This window comes from Manacus vitellinus, unplaced genomic scaffold (assembly GCF_001715985.3).
Source record: "Manacus vitellinus isolate BGI_N305 unplaced genomic scaffold, ASM171598v3 scaffold_40_pilon, whole genome shotgun sequence".
Lineage (NCBI taxonomy): Eukaryota > Metazoa > Chordata > Aves > Passeriformes > Pipridae > Manacus > Manacus vitellinus.
This window is the reverse complement of record NW_021940541.1, coordinates 4780996-4805012: the sequence shown is the minus strand read 5'-3', so window position 1 is coordinate 4805012 and position 24017 is coordinate 4780996. Positions and strand designations below refer to the sequence as shown.

The 24017-nt window shown below is 37.8% G+C and overlaps 1 protein-coding gene across 1 annotated transcript in view; it reads right to left on the bottom strand.

Moving 5' to 3' along the window:
- The window catches only part of ATE1 (arginyltransferase 1), a 72255-nt gene extending 48584 nt beyond the window's left edge, over positions 1–23671 (bottom strand). The window contains 9 exon segments of the mRNA XM_029962017.1: positions 1100–1281; positions 7122–7154; positions 15245–15373; positions 18235–18449; positions 18452–18460; positions 21563–21835; positions 22596–22699; positions 23191–23253; positions 23610–23671. Of these exon segments, the coding sequence (XP_029817877.1) occupies positions 1100–1281; positions 7122–7154; positions 15245–15373; positions 18235–18449; positions 18452–18460; positions 21563–21835; positions 22596–22699; positions 23191–23253; positions 23610–23671 (1070 nt within the window).
- Positions 23672–24017: the final 346 nt, after the last annotated feature.

Sequence of the window (24017 nt, the reverse complement as noted above, 5' to 3'; positions counted from 1 at the left end):
TACCCACCCTGTTGGGTAATACTAAAAACTAGCTGAGAAGCTCCACCTACAGAGGAGATGCCTCTCAAAAGGATGCCTTGGAGAAAGAAGAAAGCTGGACCTCACAACTCCTGTGCTTCTTTTGCACCTGAAGGAGCTCAGTGCAAACCTCAACAGGCAAAAAGAACTTGTGCTGCAGCTTCTCAAACTCAAACTTGAAATTAGATGTGTCTGCCATGAGGTTCAAACCCAGTTTGCTTCACCAGAACCTCCCTGGGAACACCACGTGTCTGTGACCAACTCACTTCATGTAAATAGAGAAGCAAAAAGGTAAGGAAAAAAAATGAGATGCACAAGTATTTCCACTCACTAAAGGTTTTTTTTTCCCCTTATAATAATAATGGAATCATAAAATTGCTTATGAAAGAAAAAGAGTAACTTGCAATTTCACATACAAGTCTAGTTCACAGTGAAAAGCATTACCCACTATTCCTACTGTTTTGCAAGGCTGTTGATAATTAATGTAAGGCTTTAAAATTCATAGGATTACTCTCTCCATCAGCCTTTCTAAAGGCAAAGATAATGAGATTAACATACCTGAAAAATATACTTAGTGCTAGTACAGCGGGAGACTACTAATTCAGAAGACAATGTTTTTTAGGTACTCTGTTATTTATGATCTCAATGTGCATAAAACTATAAAAGTGATTAATTTCATTTGCTGACTGGGCTAAGACAAAGGTCAAAGGAAAAATTATTTCTACTCAAACAAAAAAGGGGCTTTTCCTGCTGAAACCAAGCAATACTAAATTATTTTCAGGGGCAATAAAACCTAGGTATTTCGTTTCTGAGTGTTTCCTTAATCTGTAAAAGTATTCAGCTAACAAGAAAGATACATCCCTAGTCATGATGACAATTAAAAATTTATTTGGAATGTGACCAACCACAGAGAATTTAAAAAAAAAAACCCCAACAAACAAACAAAAACAATCAACCAGAAATACTTTGTTAGGTATAGTGTTACCAGTATATGTTCAGACTGAAAATAAAAGCACAAGTTTAGAGACAAGTATCAATTCTTACTATTCCATCCAACCAGATAATGAAAATGTCCTCTTACCGTAATGCAGAGTAGACTCCCAAGGATAAGAAAGAAAAGTCTGGGTCGTAGTACAGGTAGACAGAGGACACACAGTAGGGCAGGATATCAATTACACCAACAGCAATTATCTTCCCATCCAGCCAGTACTGCTGGTGGAAAGATCCATAGCCACATTCCGGCCCATTTGGGGCATGCTCTGCCTAAGCAAAAACAGGAGAGGGATGTCACTGTCTGACACAATTCCAGCATGAAAGCGATTTTAGAAAGAATTTTAACACACAACTCAGTGCTGTGAAAATTTTCTCTGGCCTTCCGTGTTTAGGAAAAGAAAGAATTTGAAAAGCAGGGAAAACAATGTTATTTCACTGGATCATTTGTGACTTTGCTGTATTTGTAATGGGTAAACCCCACATATCACACATCCCAAACACAAATATGAAACAGCCATTGAGCATTTATGGGACTGACATGATCAAACCAGGAGATTCATCAAGTTATTAATGCATTATGACATGCAAGCAAATTCTGCAGACACCCTTTAATGTGACCAGCCTACTGTCCAACAAGAGGCAAAGCCCAAGGGCAGAAAGGTGAATGCCATGTCCCTGTGCCAGCCCTTCCCAAGGACCATTCTCCTTCTCTCCTCTATGCCCCCAGGCACTGGCAGCTCTTTGGCCACAGAGCTTCTCACAGTGGCCATTAAATTTACTTCAGGGGAGTATTTCATAAAAAGAAGTGAACAGTTAATTCTTTATGTAACACGGTTTACTCTCTCTATAACTGATGAAATACTTTTTATCTAAGAACCTGAAACTGTGTTGCAACAAAAATGTGTGGAACTACTTCTTTGTCAGCCCACATCAGAGTATCTGCTGCAAAAACACCAAGGAACTGGCTATTGTTGTGTGCTGTGGTTCTGGATGTGAACTTTGCCTCTGGATGGGGTAAAGCACCCCGAGCCAGAAACTCATGCTTCGAGTTAAGAAGAAAATGATCTCCTAATTTAAACTGTATTACACAACCAACTTTGGCATTCCATTTTCTCCCACGTCAAGTTTACTTTAATCCCGAATTCCACTGTGCTCAACTTAATTATCCATCTAGTCATGTTTTCCACTGCATTGCCAGGTCTTCAGAAAGCTGCTTCTCACTCAATAAATCCGACAATATTGCCTGCTATTACCAACTGTTTTGCATTACAACAACAGAAGGTGGGTTTAATCAAGTATTTTGATACAGTAGCACAGGCTGAAGAGATGATGGGCAGGAGAAATTACTCTAATTGGTAGCACATGTGTCAAAAGAAATCAACCACGTGAGCAAAAAATCATTCCAAGTGACTCACCCAACCAGTAAGTCCCAAAACAAAGGCCACATAACAAAATGTTTGCATTTTTATATAGTTATATAGCACAAAACTAGATGTGGAGCTAGGAATACTCTAAAAGCGAAATGGTTAAACATTTGAGAGCTCCATCTGCAGTACAGGAGGATATTAAAGTCAGATATAGCACATTACACTGGGTTTCCCCCTGTTCAGGTAAAGCCTACTTATCCAACAATTAAGGTTTCATTCTGTATCCTCAACTTTTCAGCAGAGCCAAATGAAATCACGTGGTCAGTGGTCCAACTTTTAAGCAGGGACACAGTCAAGTAAGAAATGTTGTCTAAGGATTTCCCAGCACAGGTCAGGTTCTTTTCTCAGCTATCAGGGTGCAGCCAGTGACAGAAAATGAAACATCTCCTCAAAGCCATGGGGAAATGGGATTGGTAATAAAACACAGACTTGCCTAAAGAAGTTTCAGTTAAAACAGATTTTCTTTCTTTGCCAAAAATTCATCATATAGGATTTAATGGATGTTACAACAGATAGTCTCTTAGCCAGCATGGAAAAGATTTTCACCCAAAGCAAAGTCTTCTGAAGTTAAACAAATGTTGTGCCTGTGTGTGACCCCAAACCTCCAAAGAGCATCACATGGAACTGGAACTCTGCAAACTGAAGTTAAAAACTTCTGGTCAAGTACAACCTACAGTTATTTCACTAATGCAATTACAGTAAAATGTCATGAACATAAAAGGGTCTATGCTCTGTAACAAACATAATGAGCCCAGCACTGATCTCAGGCAGAATGTTCTGGGATCCCCATTACATTAAGCAAATAACGTTTTAAAAAGAGTAAGACTTTCCTCCTCCTTCAAAAGTTCTCATACAATGTAATCCTTTGTAATGCTTGTCAGGATTACGTTTTCTCCCATTTCTCAATGGCTCCTTTAGCTTGATTTCCTAAGTACCATCCAGGCAATTTGACCTGAAACAGGTCTAGAATATGAAACGTTTTCCTGAAGCAGGTTATAACCATTCCCTACTACTGACAGCTCCACTGGGACCATGTTTGTCAAGGGTGATGTAACATATACCACTGACATCAGGTGAGCAACACCCAGCAGAAGGGGCTTACCTTATCTAACTAAAATTATGCCTTAGCCTGGAAACAATCCAGAGGGACCCATTTATTTAAAATTAACAGTTTATACTCATATTTCAATACAATGAATTATTACAATCTGATTATATTGAGGAAAAAAAGAAAAAAAAAAACTAAATCCACGACAAACCCTCATAATTTTCTCTCCAGTGTTTAGACTGTAATGCAGAGAAAAATACAATATATTCCATTACACGTTAATTTTACTTGTTTTCATATTCTGCTAGCTAATGATTCCATGAACACATTTGACTGCTCATATTTTAAAACACATTATTAAAATTTAAATATTTAATAGAACTGGTATTATATATTGCCCAATTAGTACATCTCAATGTAATAACTGCTTATAATTGAACTTCAATGATGGTGAGAGTGCTCAATTATCTTCAAGGCACATTGGTCATTCTTTAATTTTAAGAGGTGTTTTACTTATAATTACCAAAAATAGGGCCTGCCCATACACTCCATGATTATTTTTCTCTGGAAGGTTTCACGAAATTTCATATTTTGAACTTTTCCATTTTACCCTCCCTGTGGATGGAGGGAGGAGGAGGTTATGAAGTCCATGCTATCCCTTACTCAGAGAAAAAAATAAAAAAAAAGGCAGGAAACTCTTGACTCCCACACTCCAGTGGAAATTATTTGCCGAATAAGCAAAGTGATTAATTCCAGCAGTTCCTTTCCCAATGGTACACACACACAACCCACCATATGGCAGATTTCTATCCCTTGGCTAGCAAGGTATTATTCCCTTTTCAGTACCCTGCCCTCCTTTCATTAGGGATTATGGAGATGCTGTGAAAGCAGCTGACAAACACAGGCTGAGGCAGCAGAGAGGCAGCACTGCAGGTCTGTGTTAAGGAAAGCCAGCAATGCACCCTCTCTCAGGAAAAAAAGGCCAAAAGCATCCTGGGCAATGAGGAACACAGGAAATCCCATCTGAACAGAAGGACAGAGGTTTTAACTCAGAAGATGGGCAAATAATGGCACTGGTGGAGTCTCCATCCTTGGAGATGTTCAAAACCCACAGTCCTGGACAACCTCCTGCTCTTGTCTGCTCGAGCAGGGGGCTGGACTAGGTGATCTCAACAAGTCCCTTCCAACCTGAACAGCTCTGTGATTTCAGATCAAAACAAAGTAAATCAAGTCACAGCATCGAAATATGACATTCCTTACAGAGGTAACTTCTGTACCTGACTGGAAAAGTCTGGAATTTGAGCTACACTCACAGTAAGCTTAAAATCCTAAAAGGATTAGTGAAGCTGTGAGGGCACAAAGGACTTCAGTTGCAAGAGACTTTGAGCATCACTCTACAAACATCGTGGAGATGATGGAAAAAAAAGCAACTTGCCAAAATCTCTACATGAAATGTGTTTTGATTTAGTCCCGAGCCATGTATCAAATATAAGTAAAATATGACATCCTACAGAAGGTGATCCTGGGATTTACAGACCTGTAACGGTGTCATTTATTATTAGATCAGTGAGAATTAAGTATCAAATCAATAAACAAAATAATGCAAAGCAGAAGCTGATGTGCTTTTGAAGAGCAAAGACTGAGATTCACAAACATCTTTCAGCTCTTTAGAATTCAAAAGCCTCTTCATATGTATAACAGGAAACAAAGTGAGAACAAATGATCATTTGCACAACAGAAAACAGATCCCTTTCCATTGTGCTGGATCCACAGTTCTCCAGACTCGTAGGTGAATCACTCAAGACTGAAGGATGTTGCAGCAAAACAAGATCATTCTTGAAAAGTATCTGGGACAGTTAAAAAAGAACCGAGGGTAAACAGCTTCAGAAAGATCCCATAATACTGATTTACCAAAAGTTCATAAATCCACAGAGCATAAATACATGTAGGAAAAAATATTGCTGTAGACACACCCAAAACAATGGGTATAAATTACCAGCTCTTTCAAAAAGATTATTTTGACAGGAGCATTATGAAATCGACAATTTAATGCTTAACATCAGTCAAGATGAAAAAAAAGATTAAAGAGCAATTAGAGAGTAATTTGAAAACAAAACAAAATCATCCTCTGCCTGCAGAATGCCACAGCACATCCAAGGGCTGAGGCTCATTCCAACTGCTGTCTCAAGATGACATGGAAGAATTTGAGGAGACCAAGCACTGAGATGATTATTAGTGATGATGACACTGGCCCAGAGCATCCCCCTAATTCTCTGAGCACTAAAAACTAGGAATCACTTCGAGCAGCCCAGATTTTCCTTGTGCCCTTCTCCCCCTGACAACAACAGGGTACCAGGGTAAGGGTTTTGGGTGAGTCCTGCAGGCCATTCTGTGCTGAACCATGACCACCGTTCCTCTCCCAACCAGACTGTATTTGCATATGTGAAGTGGTAAAATGGCAAATGTTTAAAAGTAGCCTCTAAAACAAAAGCATGAATAAAATAACATTCAAACTTCTCTTTACAAGACCCTATTTACTGCTAGAAAACTGCCTAGTTTTCTGCTACTATGCACTGTATCATTTTTTTGAAAGCATTCATTTTTTATGCCAGAGCCCCTAGCCAAAACAGAAACCAAACTGAATAATAAATTGAGAAAACAAAAAAGACAGGAAGAGTTTGGGTGTTCATACTATTTGCAGCTAATAATAACATTAAAAATTCAAAACCCGACAAATCGAAAACATGTAAGGTTTAAATTCTATTTTAAATTATTTTTTCTCAAAAGAGTAAACAGACTTACACACTGCTAGATTTGCTTGTGGCAACTGTTTGAGAATAAAGAATTTCAAGAATCCCGTGGCCTCTGATATATAACCCCTTTTATTTAACTTCATCTAATTGAAGACATCTGCAGTGGTGCCACACAAAATTTAATTCAAGCTTCGAAATGTCAATAAAAAGTGTCTGTAAGAAACAATATCAGTACAAACCTGGCAGGGCAGTGTGCATCAACATCTACATAGCCACACAAAATTAAGAATATAATGGCAGTCTGCTGCCTGAGTTGACGAGGTGATAAAAGCCCTTTTCCTATAAAGTCTAATGAGCTCTATTACTCTTCAGCTTTCAGGAATGTAAAGGCCAGTGGACTGAGCAGAGCAAAGCAACAAACTCTGCACACATGGATTCATTCAAAGTGCCACAGATCAAATTACCAGTGTAATTACTATAACCTGACAATTTCATTACAGTCACGAGGCCCTTCGCTCTTCAACACTAACAAGAAAGACAGTGCAAGAAACCCACAGCAGTTTGCTTACTTGAAATCAAAGAACAGCATCTCTCCTCAACTTTTACCTCAGGCTGGAGTCAAATACAAGTTTGGCAAGTTATACATACTTTTCTTTTCATAGAAATAAATCAAAACCCAGCAAAGACACAGCGCTTTCTGCTTCTGCCTTCCAATGCAGTGCTGTGAAATTCAGTGGTAGCTTATTACCCAGCAGCACAGTAGTATCTTCCTTACCAGTTGGTGATGATAGAAATTCTGTGCCACCCACCTATGCCAGAATGGTTGGCTGACTACAGAGAGTGCAGGAGAAAAAACACACTAATTTCAGAACAAATACCTACCTCCAGAGGAGAATCACACAGGAATCGTGTGAACTGCAGCGAGGTGGATTCATCAGGAATATGTGCCCAAGAAGACAGTTCAAATATGCAAAGCAGAAGAACAAAGAAAACTATTAGCACTACTATAAGATACATTAATAGTCAAATACACTCTTTAAAAACCGTATCTTTGAAAAGCACCATCAGATTTTAAATTAAATTTCCATAAACAAACTCTCACATTCTGTTTAGAAGTACAAATAGATATAAGGATTAACTATCCAAAGCACTTCCTTCCCTATGAAATAGAAGATGGTTTTTAAATATGTGATGTGAGAGAATTATCACCTTGTAATACAGGTCTGTTTCTGGTGTCCTTTATTTTAAATTACACATTACCCTTCTCTCTGACTCCCTGCAACAGAGTCTTTTCCCATTGATTCCATTGGCACCTGCCCCACCACTGTTATGAGGGCCAGGGCCCTCCTAATTCTTAAAATAAATTAAGTCACTTTACATTCAAAATCAAAAGCAAGCCCATTTTAAGCCTAGAGAAGAGGAAGGGAAAAGATTTTAAAAAAAGAAAAAAAATCAACCTCCTGAAAGTGCATTTCAAACCTAGATTTTTTACTCAGTAGAAAATTATGTGCTGTAGATAATCAAAAAGGTAATATTTTAATGATCTGGGGCTTGTCCAAGGTTTTAAGAGTAATAAAATATAACATTTATTCACTACCATTTACTTATTTGATACAAATACTTCCTTATTAATAGATTCCACATTAAACATGTTACAAAGTTCTAGTATGTATTTAACTCCAAAACATTCCCTTGTTAAATAACAAGTATGTGTTACACAGTTTAATTCCCCCTCTGGTATCAGCTGGGTGATTTAATAAGTCAGCAGTTCACAAACTGCAAAGTAATAGTAAACAGGAATGTTTAATTAAAAATTTGATAAAGAGAATATATAGAGACACCTACAAAAACCTGCCTGTTGTTAAGAATTCTATTAAGTTCTGGGATTAATTAATTAAAGGGGAATACAAAACAAAAAAAAAAAGGGGTGATTGCTTGTCAGTTATCCCATTTTACCCAGGGAAGGGGCAGAGAGGAAGGCAGGCAATAATAAAAAGTACCAATAGTGTCAGTTGCTGACTTAGAACAGAGTTCCACATACAGCCTAAGGAAGTGAAACTTTCTCTTTTCTTCAGAAAGTGCTACAAAGCAGATTTTAGAAATAAAAACAAGCCTCTGGTAGACACTGATGTTGATCTGCAAACGTTAACTGGCCCACTGCAGCTCGAACTGCAGACAACCTTAACCTCTAGGGCTGTGTCCCTAACCAAGTGCATCTGGGGAGGCTAAAAGAGTCAGGACTTGGCAGAAGTCACTTTTCAAACCTTTCCCCCTCAAACACAGCAGCAGATCTCTGGATGAACAATAAACCTTAGGACATAGACCTTATGGAATAACACTGAATTTCATACAGTGCTGGTGCAGGCAGGAGACTGTGCACTACCTATAAAGGTAATTAAAAATTTCAATTTTTGAGCCATTTTCCTGTAATAAAAGAGCAGAGAGTTACAAATTCCTACACTCTGAGTGCATCAGTCCCTACAGTCGATGCTTTTACAAAGTGCAGGTTTCAGAAAAAAGAAACCATGTGTTACTAATTTTCATGTCAGAAGACCCCCAATAGTTCTTGATCTGTAACTTTAGCTTTATAGTGCAAGTTAAACCCTATGGTGAGAAAACTGTGCCCACAACACTTTCCAGATAGTTTTATCAATTCTCCAGGCCCTGCTGTCCAATCCCTTGGCTTTGAGGGTGAGGGGGGACTTTTTAAGTGCACCTAAGCATAACTTCCCCTTGCTGGGGAGTATATCCTGTTACAGCTGTACTGCTGGCTTGGAGAAAATTCCAACTGCACTTGAATTTGGATCACAATCTTAAGGGGGAAAAAAAAACATTGCAAGTCTTGTTATATATTATTAAATATTATTAAACAGTTTTCTTAATCAAATCCTCAAAAAAATTCAGAGGACACTGAATCTTCCTTAGATGTCAATTAAGAAACACCAAAACCCCCAACAATTTATTGGTGTGGGTTTATTAATTTTCTTTTTAAGGAAGAATTTAAATCACACATAGAGCTGGAGAGTATAATAAATATTTTATATCCACTGATCTCTGTTGTTATCTTCCCTTACTCTCCTCTCCCACCCCCAAATCCACAGCACTTAAATCATAACTCAGGAATATACTTAGTCTATACACTTATTTAAAAAAGAAGAAAACATAAGATTCAGTTTCTAAATGAACAAACTCACTGCAAGATTATTCTGAATACAATTAAAAATTATTCAATAAACCATGAAAGAAATACAGCCAAAAGCTGATGTTGCATGTAAAATAACTCAATATGTCACATAAGCACAATTAAAATTCCTTTCACAAAGTCATGTTTTTCTAATTTTAATTTCCAACTGATTTACATAAACTTGAGCCTTTTAAAAGCTTTATAATATATCCGAAATCCACAACATTTTTACTTTGCTGCAAACTAATTACAGCTGCCAGAAAGAATCAGCACAACAACAGGGAATAAGTTTAAACAGAATTAATAAAACTAAGAGATGAACACATCACTGAGAATTAAATCAAAGGGAGAAAAAAGGCAGAAAAATAAATGGAGAGTTGGGTTCAACCCAAAGCTACTTGCTGGAGTAAAAGCACATGCACAGCTTTAAAAAGTGGTAATAAAACCAGAGTGTTAACACCTGCTTCCTTTTACAAATGTGGGAAGATATTCAGGTGCTAAACTGGAATGGGTTTCACCTGGTGGCTCAGAGACTTTCTGCAAGTGAAGGTCTGTGATGTCACACAAGGACATCGTGGCCTTCTCAGGAAAACACAGCTTTCAGGGGTCATCAGGCACTGTAAAACTGTCTTCAGTGCAAAGACATCACAGAAAAAAAATTATCACACAAAAAAAATCTATCATTTTCCCTTTGACAGTATAAAGAGTTTGCTCATATTTGCAATTCATTGTCAAGGAAAACTGAGTATTTGCCCTTTTTCTTGGGGAACAGAAGGGTGAGGAATGGATATGGGATTTGGGCCTTTCTTCTTTTTGATTTTTGGTCGTGGTTTTCTCTGCTTTATTTTTCATAAATGTACCAAGCTCATAACAACAATAAAAAATAACAATGACAAGTCATGCAAGCTACAGATCCAGGGCATCACCTGCACGTGTGGTAGGCAAATTCATTCCCTCTTCCCCTCCCTAATTCCAAGGACAACACAGTGCTTCCCCCAACTCTAAGGGGCCAAATGAATGTCCTGGACCCAGTAACAGAAAAGAGCCCTGAAACTTGGCATTCTTCCTAGAGGGATACTGGCACCCTCCCAGGAGTTCTTCCTCCACAAGCAGTGCAATCTTTTAGATCTGCAGGGAAACACAGAGCTAGAATTGGGGTTTTCTGCTCTAGAAGCTTCTTCCCAGGTCCAATGTTATTCCTGTTTTATCCAGCTTCTTTTGGCTTCATGCAAACCAGATTAGAATCAGTATTAACCATAAATCTGTGCAGTGAAAAAAGTAAAAATAAGTCAAAGTTTCAGTAAGGGTTGCTAACAACCCCCTCCCAAGGAAAAAAATGACAAAAAAACAAACAACAAAAGGAAGCTATTTAGGAAAATAGATTGAAATTGAGCTGGACAATTACGAAAGTTCTCAAACTTTCTGTAAAAATCAGGAAAATGGGACAGAAAGTAGCATCTTTACAAGAAAAGATGGTGCCAAACCACCCCTGAACTGGGCAATATAGTGGAGCTCAGTCAGCAGAGGAATCAGACTTATCCTGGGACTGGCTCTATTTAGCATTTTCAACAACTGCCTACAAAAATACAGGAATGCTAAAAACCACAGTTTCAGAGAGACAAACAGACCTGAATGTGAAGAAAGAGCCTTCAAAACATTGTACTTAAGGAAAGAGGGGATCTAAAGACTAAATGCATGTCTCAAATGTAGGTTTCATTACAAGAATAGCACTAAGGAAAGAGAAAAAATTGCTGATGGGACAGAAATTACATTTCAGACTAACGATCTCAATTCCCTTATGGAATGACAAAAGTCACTGTGGCTTTGTGTGCTCAGAAGAAATTTACTCTCAATATAGTGGAGATCTATCAGTCTTACAGTAAAGATTACTTAATTTTATATGGATTTGCATAGAAAACTCAGTGGCTAAATCAGGAAGAACAACATAAACTGTGATGCAAAAAGAATCTGAACTGAAATGATATGACTGTGGACAAATAAATTCACTGTCTGGGTGCCTAAATTCTTCAGCTCTTTTAGGCATTTCAAGTTATAATCCATGACAGAAGGTATCAGGCTGATATAGAAATACTCGTTCTAAATTTTTAAATCAGTGTTACCAGAGACCTGAAGTGCAAGTTTATCACAGTGAGATGTTCTGCCAAGGCTGCCAGCAAGCCAAATAATAAAAGAACTCGTTCAAGAGCATGATAAAAATGTATGGCTGTTGAGGGAAGCTACAGAAGGTTAAAAATAACCACGAAGGCTATTGATTTTTTTAAGCACTGTCTCACTAAAAAACAAAAGAGGAAACTAGGTTAGAGAGACCTGAAAGTTTGCAACTGGCTGCTGATACCAATTTGGAAGTGATCAGAACATGCTCCTTGGTATTTCCCAGACTACTCCCTCAGTCTTCTATATTAGTTCAAGTGGATTCCTGGGAGGCAATTAAAAAAAAGCCTCGGACAGAAAAAACCCGCCGTACGTATTTCGGTAATTTTTTGCACCTTTTCAAACAGTGTCTCTTTTGTGTGCAGCGAAATTCTTTTCTTCCAAGACAAATATTTAGTTAAGCACAAAGCAAAGAGAGTGTCCAGCTACTTTTCACAGAGGGGAACAGACAGATATTATTTTTCTACAAGTTTGTCATTACGAAACGCTCGTGAAAAGTTCAATACCACGCTTGTTTCAGGAGGTCTAAACAGCAATAAACTGCTCACTCTTGCTCTTTCTGGAAACTACTGCATAATTTTTATGATCTTTTATGAAAATGTTTTCTAACTTGTGTAGCTGCCACATAGCTTGTTTCAGCTACACTTCAGCAGTGTCTCTTAAAGACAAAGACTGCAGTAAAAAGACTTAAAGATTAAAAATCACCTTAATTAACTAGGTGTGTTGTATCAGTGTTTTACACCACACAGATCAATCATTAAGGTCACTAGAGAAGAGGCAGGAACAGAAAAAATGCTTAATTCCAAATTTTTACATGGCAATATATAATATGTAAAACTCAGTCTGGAATGACAGGCACTGGTTTTTTGTTTAGCACAGTAACTGAATACAGTTAAAGAACTAAAGCAGCTAGGAGTTTATATATATATATATATGTGTGTGTGTTTGTGTATAAAATACACTGACTGCCTCTATAACTGACTTCAAGAAGCATTTTAAAAAAGACAACCTTGGCTCAGAAACGTGATGCTTCTGGTGAGATGATACTTCATGAAGAAGAACTGCTGGAGATTCCCACTATTCTACCCAAACTATCCATTGATTACTTCACTGGGATCAAAACATTTCCTTCTTGGGATGAAAAGGCCAAGAAAAAAATGTTTTGACTGCATTCATTTCACCTCAAATCTTTGCCTCCAGACCTCCACAGCTCCACACCTGTATCCATCATTTAAATATCAAGAAATAAATCCTGACATTTCATATAAAACACAAAAGAGATGCAGGTGGCAAAATGTCCTGAAACATCTACCTATCTAACTCCACATGCTTTATAAATCATCCTGAAGCTGGGGTGGACCTGGATCATCTTCCAGGTGACTTGTGTTGTGCAAGGTCCTCCCTGCATTTCCTACCCAGAAACAGGTATTTTTGCTGCTGAGGAAGAATTAAAATATTTGCAGATAAGACTTTAGGTAAGAAGGCAAACCACTACTAAGATTCCCTTAATCCAATGGTCTCTTCCAAAGAGCCAGTCTATGCCCCTTGGGATTATATAAAATACATAACAAGTTCATTCTTCCTAGTCTCAGATCATTCTTCTATACATTAATCTACACATTTTCTCCCAGAAATACAACCAAATGCTACTTAAAGTCCTGGGAACAGGACGTGACAACTGTCACTTTGGACCTGAGATAAAAGGCCATACACAGCACTTCATAAAGGCCCAGAAGAAATGCAAAGAATGGGACAAACATTAAAACAGGTTCTTTTCATGAATATTTTCGTAGCTCTTCCAAAAATGAGCAGTTCAGGAACTTGACTAATTCAAGAGTAGCCTTGGATAAATTTCTCCAGTAGGCAGGGATACACCTATTTTCCACAATTTACCTCGTTCAGAAGCTATTTATACCTTACCACTTCACAATCTGCTGAGGTTTCCCCTAATTCTTCTCATTTTTCCACCAACTATTTTAAGATAAGAATACACATATCCCTAAAGCAGCAGATGACCATGCACTTACATTGCAGCTTAATAAAGTTCTGTGCTCCCACAGGGAAAAACTGAAAAATCCATTCTTCCACAGCACTCCTTAAGAGCAAGTATTATGAAGAAACTTCTAATTAGAAAATTGTTTGCTGTGTTTTTCCTCAGGACACCAATTCAATTCAACAAAAACACGCTGGCATAAATATTTTAAAGTGCCAGCAACTCTGTGTAATATCAGTACTTCACTCCACTCCAAAGCACAGAGACAACCAGATCAGATTTGAAGCTGAATTTCTGCAGCAAGTGGCCAGAGGTTTTTGAGAGGGGTGAGAAGATTTCCAGGTAAGTTTAATTTATACCAGACAAATTAAGAAAAAAATGGGATAATGTAGGGAAACACCTATGGCAAGTAACAAGGAAAAAGGGGATAAAAATCCATTACACTGTTAGGAATGAACAGAAATCCATCCCCTTCTTCTTCGACAGCAATTCCCATGACAGACTTTACACCTTAAGGTGGTGGAAACCTGACTGTCCTTAATACACCTTTACAGGCTGAAATACTTCCATCATAGCAGAAAAATCAAGTCCCTAATCAGACCAGGTAATGCCTGGTACAAATCTAGTAAATAGCTCAATCTACCTTGGCATGTGTCCCATTTTCACATTATTATAATTAAACCCATTTATGTCAGTAATTATAAAAAGGGCACAGAGTACTACTTATTGTTATGAGACCTATTATTTTACAAAACAAAGTGAAATGGATTTTATGGCTTTCCAGAGTAGCATTACAGACATCTCACAAAAAAAAAGCTCTCCTTACACTGTCTTGAACTAAAGCCAAAAATTATTATGGGTTTTACTATTCTACCTGGAAAACAGCCACAGTTTGTGAGGTATCACTCCCAAGAACAGAAAAGCCTGGCTAGAGAGCTGACCAATATTAAAGCTCTACATCTGCAGTAGATAGAAAATAGATAGAAATGACAGCTCTGAGGTTGCAATTTCATTAACTCTGCTAATGAAGAAGTTGTGCCACCTTCCAGAGAAATGGAGAACTGCTGCTTGTTTGGAACCCCAGGAGTATTTTTAATTATTTTTTTAATTTATTAGATTAGGATTAGCCTCCTGTAAACACCATTTTAAGAGCAGGGTGCACCCATATGCAGTGTACTCTCAATCAATATCTGGAGGAGACATTTTTGCACTATTCCTACTGCAAAGGTTAGTTCCAGTTGAGCACTGTGCTTAGCAATGCAATGGGAATCAAAGTGAGATTTTTGAAACCTCCACCTGTTAAATTAAGCAAGACCACAAAAAATTAAGGAGAAACGTAGAAAAGGTACCAAATAACTTTAAAGCAGAAGATGATTTTGTCATCAAAAAACCAATTTGATACCATCATCTTGTTTCCAGTGGAACTCTCAGTCCCCAACCTCTTTACAAATCACGTTTAATCCCTCCCTCTTCAGCTCAGTGAGCCCTGGGCTGAAGCCTGCAACAGAACCTTACTGAAAACCTCAGTGCTTTCCCTCCCAAATGGAAATAGCAGTATTTTAATATTTAAAATCACCCTCAGAGACACCATTTCCCACCATTTAACTGTGCATTTTAAAAAGATGCTTTCAGAAAGGTGCATGCAGTGAACTGTACCTCATTCTCCCCACAGTCAGAAGGTGTGTCCTTGTGTACAGACATCTGATACTTGGCAAATAAAGTGGCAGATTGGTTGAAGGATGATTTGAACTGGGGGTCCTCAAAGGAGACAGGTACTAACCTCACCTTCAGAGCAAGGGAAATACAAGCATTCTATTTTGAGTGCATATCATCAGATAATCTGCTTCTGAAGGTAAGGCTAGTGGAAGATCTCCTCCTATCCACTTCAAAGCCTCTGAAGTCAGTTTTCTATTTTAAAACCTCCTAGAGGAGAAAGTCTGACAACTAACACCAAACTTAAACTGACTGCTGACACTTTCATTAAACAATAAAAGCTGTGTAACACTAGAACACTCCAAAGCAGGAGTCTATTCAATCTATTTTTATTGACCTAGTATCTAACAAATCAACTACAAATTTTAGTTTCATTGTACAGTCTCAAGGACTTTTAAAATGTACTATTTTTAATGGCACATCACTCATTTCTCTCGTTCAGCAATAACATATTCTGGCTACATATACTTTTTTTTCCTTATACTATCAGAGAGGTAACATGTCTGACAGTTCACTCTTACACTCCACCTGGTCATTACAAGAAGCAGTAAAAATGTGTAATTTAGATGGAGTGCACAGATCACTTTTTGAAAGGCTTAAATTGAAAGTGAAGAGAATTATTCAACTCCTGTGAACCTTAAACCAACAATTTGTGTGACAAACTTTTGCTCACATGTTGGCCCTGGTCACGTTAGTTCCTCCTTATGGAAGCATTTAAACCAAAGCCAACAAGACCAGTTATCAGGCTGAGTGCCCAGCTGGATTTAGTTCTTATGAGATTTGTGTTTATAAGGCCCAAAATATCTCTCTCCCAGAGCCTCATCCTCTCCATCTCTTACCCAACAGCATCCCCATGGAACATCCATAACTTTTCAGTCTGCAACTAAGACCAAATATCTGTGGCTCTCACAGAGAGATATAAGAAGTGTTTGCACTTTCAGGATGTTGATTTTCTTTGATACAGTATTTTAAATGCTCCTGAATATATACAATGGATATAAAATCCACATTTGTTTCTCCGAGAAACAAGACACATGAAATGGAGGGGAAGCTTTGCATAGAATTAATTTGGCCTTCTGACCTGATTTATGGTTGGTTTATCAGGTGGGTCCTTGTGAATAACCATCTGGTAACGTTTATAGACCTGGTAAGACTCCTGAAATGTGGCTTTGAACTGTGAACTTGGTGGAGATGATCTCACCACCCTCACCTTCAGAAGAAGTTAAACACATTTATTATTACAATACATGCAGTAACTATACACTTACACATAATGCAAACATCACAACAGAGACACATTTTAACCTCCTGCACAAGGGCCATCACAATTCAGATAATATTAGCCAACAGCCTGCTAATTCTTCTGCTCAATTTAGGCTGCTGAAGGCTTTTATACTTACACTGAATAACACAGAAGGTTTTCAAACTGCAAATTAAGGTAACTAAAATGCCTCTACAAGAAATACACAAACACTTTTCAGGAAATAACACCAACAGATCAACATTTTAAAGAGATTTCCTGTACTACTTAGAATATCCACTTGTAGTTTCATACTACACTAAGAAACACTTGAAAGACTTGGAAGACTCAGCTCTGTGCTCCTCATCTAAAGACTGTTTTTATGGCAATAATCCCAAGGGGATTTCTTTATATTTTTGAAATTGAAAGCAGAAGATGAAGCAGTGTTTCCATGCTCAATTACGAGTTAACTGTAATAAGTAGTTATCAGTCTTCCCATCATCACCCTCAAACACACAAAAATAATTTTAGAAATTCTTTATAAATTAAAAATTCTCCTAAGTAAAAACAATTTCCCCCTAAGCAGAAGAATGCTGTTACATGAGCAGCAGCCCATGTCTTCTCAAATATATTTAAAGTCATATTAATTTCAAAAGTCGTGTAATTTTCGGAATGGTCCTATTTTCACAAATAGTTAGTTGGTTCTGATCTATGAAAAAACCAACACAACAAAACAGCACACTTGACAGCCACAGGAAGGAGCAAAGACAAACTGGGAAAACTGCTGGATTTTTCCTGCTTCTTATAAATGAAGGTGTTCAGATAAAACCATCGTGCTTCTTTTATACAACTCATGAGAAAATGGGGAAGAGTTAATGAGATGGATCAACTTCATGGCTTCTAGTCATGTAAATATTTTCATTTCCAGTACCACCACTGAAAATGATCAGGAAAATACTCATATTCAGATTAAGTTTTCCAGCTTACAGGAAAAATAAAAAGAAAAATGTTTTTTTATGATTAACAAATGTTAGAAGGTCCAGAAGCCTTCCAGATTGCTGTCTCTAATAGATGCAGTGGCAAGCAGTATATTAAGCAAATTTTTCTACCATCACTTCTACAGCTTTCAAAGACATCAACACGCCTCAAAGACGTGCATAAAGAGCAGCTATCTTGGTATCTGTTTAATTTGATGAAGTTACTGCTCTCTTGTCAGGTTTCATTAGCATAGATACTTTAAGTATTTATATGCTCCAGAACCAAATGTTGAATTTCTCTCATCATTCCACACTTGGTTAATTCAAAGTCTTTCATTTTCAAGTCACGCTGTATGAAATCAATTTGCAAGTTATTTTGGTCACTGCACTGGTTTCTGCTAGAAACGACTGCACAGTGCAAGAGTACCCTCCTGTGGCTACAAAGAGCTCAGCTGCATTTTACACATATATATATATATATTATAAAATATATTATATATATATAATATATATATAATGTTTTTTACATATATATATATATACACAATTATATAAAATTATATATATATATATAAAAATAATGCAGTACCACATATATTTCAAGATTTAAACTACAACTACTCCATAAGGTCAAAGGTACAGACCTAAGCACTTGAAAAACTCCTTAACCAGACTTTTCCTTCATTTGCCTCCCACAACAGTGAACAAGACATTACCTCTAATTTGTGTCGTGCATCATCAGGTAAAGACACAAGAACAAAGTCTTCAATGGTTTTAGGTTGGTTTGTTTTAGGTTTAGAGTTTTGCAAGAGGAAAGCTTGATCTCCCCCTGGAAGCTGAGAGCCTTCTAAGGTGCACTTCTGGTTCTGGAGGAGTTTCTGTAGTTTCCTCTCTTTCCGAATGTCCTTTGCTTTTCGACACAGTGGCTTTCAGCCCCTTTCCCTGCAAGGGCACAGGCAAAGAGTTAAACACCACATTTAACAACAAGCAAGCAGTTCTGATGCAATCACTGAAAAGAGATGGCTAAAATCACCACTGAATTGCACCTGTGGCCTTTTACATTTCCAACTCCCAACACCTGATGCCAAGCTAATGCAACGATTCTGCTGCAGCTATTTAATGCAGCACTTTAATCTGGGATCACCTTGACCACGATTCCACCCCAAAGCCAAGAATATATTTAAAAACTTGAAACACTGAAAGGACAAAAACACAACCTTGCAACCAAACTCAGAGAACTGTTCTACCACATTTGAAGCCAGAGTGGCTACAGGACAAAGTCCTGTAGAAGACACACACCCCAAAAAAAAAAGGATTTCTTTTTTGTCACCTGGAATCTGTGGGAACTGTGCAGAAATGCTGCCAGTGCCAGTGCCATCAGTGCCACTGACATTAGTGCTACATCTATGCTTAAAATTATATTCAGATTCTCTGTTTTAATTAATCCATTCACTTCTGTCAGTCTGTCTTGAACAGATCAACCATTTGTAACATTCTATTTGTGAAAAGGTATTTACTAAAAAGAGAAGTCAAACCAATTTCCCATCCTGACCCATTTGCTCTCTAGTACTACAAGAACTTCAGTTTTAAATCAACACAAATCCAGAGACATGTACAAATAAAAATTTGAGTGGTCCAAATTCCTCAATGAAGGGGTCCGATTAGATTTATAATTAGGACACTAATGTAAGATAAAAAGTCAAGACAGAAGAATGGCAGTATTAGAAAAAATTATATATAATTTTCTTCAATCAAAAAAAAGGTTGGTCCCCATGCTACCCTCTAAAGGCACTTAAAGGATGGCAGATGAGCTGGAAGCCAAAAAAGACCCATATTAAAGACTTTAAAAAGTGAGGAAGAGTGGGGAAAACTACTTTAATATAGGGAAATACAGTCATATATCTTGCACAGAATCCAAATGGTAACAAATATTATTACAAACTGCTGAAGAAATCTTTTATACCATTATATTTCTCCCCAAATCCATTGATTTGCAAAAGACAGGCTGGCAACTTTTGGGAGACTTCAAAATGAAACTACCCTGAATGGTAAGGTGGTTTCATTTGAAGCATTGGGAAGAAGACACATTTCCAATTTATAATTTCTTATACATTAATATTTATAAGAAGCAAAAAACAAGCCAAACTCAGACTTAACTATGGCTTATCCCACTTCACTCTTCTGAAGGCCTGGACATTACGTGGAAATTGTTTTTTCCAGAACTCTTAAGAAAACATAAATCTTTCCTTCATCCTCCTCCCCACCAGTAACTTTTTAGCCAAAACTGTCGTATTTCCTGTTCTCTACCCACTTCAGACCTTCCTATGGACAATGGGAACAGTGGGATCCTTCTGCAAACTGGAAATGGTGAGAGCACTGATATTTTGAAAGCTCACTGGTGTGTTCAGAGTCACTGCACCTGGAAAGACCTGTAGCCCTCAGATCCGCTGCCTGAAGCATCTTTCTTTCCCAAACATCATGGAAATTGGAAAAATACTTTATACTGGGATAATTTTAAGTACTGGCAATGCTGTATTCTTTTTAACATGCCTACCATCCAGAATTTACAGACTTTCTGAGTGTACTCCTGGGGCAAGTTAGTGGGAAGCTCTTTGTGGCTCATCCAGAAGAGTTCCAGTTCTGGTTTCCCCACGACAGCTGAAACGTTCACAGCACCTCAGGGACTTGGAAAAGGAGCTGTTATCCCTTTGGCCTCAGACATCCTACAATGGCACTGGCAGATTTCATGATTGAGGTTTGTTTCCTCCACACAGCTAAAATTATTCACCAGAAAAGGACAAACAGGAGGGAATTAGGGATACTATGTGACCTGTCCTCAGGCAAACGAGTCACAGGAAGAGTTTATTTAAAACAGTCATGATACATTTGAAGAACGAGCACTTCATCTGTATCGGGATCTGTTTCGTGTCTCATATCTTCTACAAGCTGGAAGTTAGCAAGAAAAACTTCTTAAAACAATAAATGTGCATACACAGACATAAGCAAACCTTCTTTTCTATCTGAAACTGTGCAGAAACAGACCATTATTCCTACAGGACAATGACCTGTTTTGTTTATAAAGCAATAAAAATGCAATTAAACAATCTTATTGCGGGCTAAGTCTGCATTTTCCAAGATAAAAACTAAACATCTTTCTATCTGGAAAATTTTAAACTGGATTTGACCTGTAACACCATCTGCTCTAAAAAATTAAATAAGCTTTCTGATGCATTTATTATTCACTTTATATTTCCTTTAAAGCCTCCAGAAAGAACCACACTAATGAATATATCTCCTCTGTACAAGTAAGCCCCTTTTTTCTGCAACACATTACAATATTACAAGATTTCTTATCTGCATTTTCCGTGTTTAAAGTTTGACCCGAGGTTATTCTAAGACTCACTGAATACCTCAGCTCACCTTTTTCATAGCACTGGCAGGTTTACACTTCTAATCTTTACCCAAGTCTGCCACCTGCTGTCAGTGGCCACTTGGTTTGCTTCCAAAATGAAGTTTACACAGGTTGAAGTTTTTCATTTATTACTTAAGAAATTAGAGGTGAGGATAAGAAGATAAATACAACTTTTTATTCTAACAAATAAATCAATAAGATAAATTACAATAAAAGAAGCTTGACTGAGTGATAACTTCAATATTGAAGAGAGTTACCATACTATTAAAATCAGCATTATATTAAAAATTTTTAGTGTTATATTAAAATGCCTCGAAGATTCCATGGACTTTCCCATAAAACTGTAGATAGGAATAAGCATTTGTTTACTTCAGTTTTTGGCACATGAGAGCTGTAGCAATGTGTAAATGCAACAGAAGTAAAATGAGAGAGATTGCTTTACTTCTCGTATGTACTTACTGCATCTCCTTACAGAAATGTAAAATTAAGTTCACTGCAAGACAAAAAGGAGAAATTCCTACATAGTTTCCAATCCTTTTATTGATTGATTTACTAGGCAAGATAAAAGAAGGACTTCAACAAGATGTGAAATCATGGCAGTATACTCCAATGACTACCAGAAATGTGATTACCTGGCTTAGGTGGTGCATGAACAACTTTAGCCGAGTGTGATGGTTCTCCAGGGACTGGTGTGTCCTTGGCTGCACAGATCTGGAGAGAATCCGACTCCACCTTCTGCACATTCACCTCTTCTTTTGTTTCCCCCGAGTCCTTATCTTCATTCTGCACACTCTCAGTGTGATCCACACCCAAGGGAGTCAGTTCAGACTGACTGACCTGAGACTCACTTTTGTATGGAAAATCACAGGCGACCGCATCCTCTATGTGGGAATCCATCGGCTCCTCTGCAGACAATCAGAACAGGACTGAATTTCTCTCTGTGCAACCACAGCTCACAGTTTGCACAACTACAATTAATACTAAAGTAACTGATTTCCAATTTTACAAGTGTTTTCCAACACATAAAGTATTTGCAAGAGTCTGAAAACAAAGTTTCCTTTACGACCCCGAATTATGAACACCAACTCATTTTTGGGAACGGTTTTATTCTCTCCACTAAAACAGGACAGTCAACTGATCTCAGGCCATAGCTGCAATCAAACAACAAAAAAGAGCCAAAAAAACCCCTAGCATACCACACACACACAAAAAAAGGCAAATTATAATGGTTCAGAACCAACACAAGTTCCACCACAACGGAAAAAATAGCTCGGTTTGGTGCTGAATAAATGAGGTGTGACTGTTCAATCACCAGGAAAAAACCTCTTTGTTTGTTCTTCCTTTTCTCTGCCACCAACCACTCTGCTTGATCCTCTCCAGATTGCCAGTTTTATGGCAGAAGTAAAAACAGAGTCTAATCCTCTACAGCTCCCAGCTAGAAAGTAGGAATTGGCCCAGGAAAATAAGCTGGTCTATGGAAAAAGCAAGGAAACATCTTCTTCATTAGCACAAGTCACCTGCACGACTTGGTCTTTGGGCTTCTGAAGTGCTCTTGATTCAAAACCCACTGCAAAGACACAACCCATCCAGGGGTCTGTACACAAAAGGTATTTAATCCTCCTCCCAAACATCAGCTCTGGATTTCGAACACTACGAGTTCCTTACCTTCGCTCGCTACTTTGGAAACATCTCCTTTGGAAAGAAATTTCAGCATTTTCTTCAGAACCTTCTTGTGAGATTTGGAGGCCTGAAAATGCAACGCCTGGCACCTAAAAAAATTAAAAATTATGAACACTTCTTTTTTGAAAGTTTAAAAAAATGTTAAGGAGCCGCTTAAAAAAAATTACACTGCATATGTAATTTCTATTTATCTCTGAAGTTCCTCTATATTAAGTGATCAAATATTTTATCAAAATTTTTGATTTAATGAAATTTATGTTGTCTTGTACTGCATAACATCAGTCCTCATGGCATGTTTTGTGTGTTTATCACTATAATCACTAAAATGTGTGTGTAATCCCCTCTTATTTGGGCTACTAAGGCAGTGTCTGTGGGTTACAGACAAGGTTCTTTAGAGGAAAATATCCTAGAGCTGCTGATGTCCTTATGCACAAACCCAACAGTACATACTTACTATTCCAAGTATCACTAAAAGTAGATAAACTTTCCAAGTATGATGTATTTCAAGCCATAAACAGAAATGGTGGAACAAATTTGAAGTGGTCAAATGCCTTACACAACTGTATTTTGAGCTTCTTACCTTATTGTGTATTGAGGACAACATGTTTGATTCATGATAGGTTTGTAGACATATTTTCCACTCCTGAAAATAGTAATAAATATGAACTGATTTTTGGTTGTTTATATCAAAACATAAATGGAAGAAGAACCTTTCTTATTAAAATCATATCAAACTATTACATGATGAGTAACAAAAGTCGAGAAGCAAATTCTTCAGCTCTTTGCTGCTACACTACATCGTTATCCTTCCAAAATCATTAAATCTTTTCCTGTTTGACAGTGTGATGTTACAAAGAGTCCCAGAGTACTGGACAAATAGTTTTATTTCAATTACTAATGGAAACTAGCTAACTATTTTCAGAGATCTAAATTTTAAATGTGGATTCTAAGCTGTATCTAAACTGACAACAGGGCTTTGTATTTTCTTTCTCAATTTACCTTCGCCATCCTCTGTCTATGAGATCCTGGTAATCTTGAACTGTCATCGAATGTGCCCACATACCTGAAATAAATAACACAGCAACACTTGACCGACCACATCTGGGCTTTAAATGCAAGTTCTGTGGAACTGGCCGGAGTAGCTCTGCTATTGAGACAGGCTGGGAGAGTTGGGGCTGGGAGAGAAGGCACCAGGGAGACCTTAGAGCCCCTTCCAGTGCCTAAAAGGGCTCCAAGAGAGCTGGAGAGGGACTTGGGACAAGGGATGGAGTGACAGGACAAGGGGTAACGGCTTCCCAGTGCCAGAGGGCAGGGTTAGATGGGATATTGGGAAGGAATTCTTAGCGGTGAGGGTGGTGAGGCCCTGGCACAGGTTGCCCAGAGAAGCTGTGGCTGCCCCATCCCTGG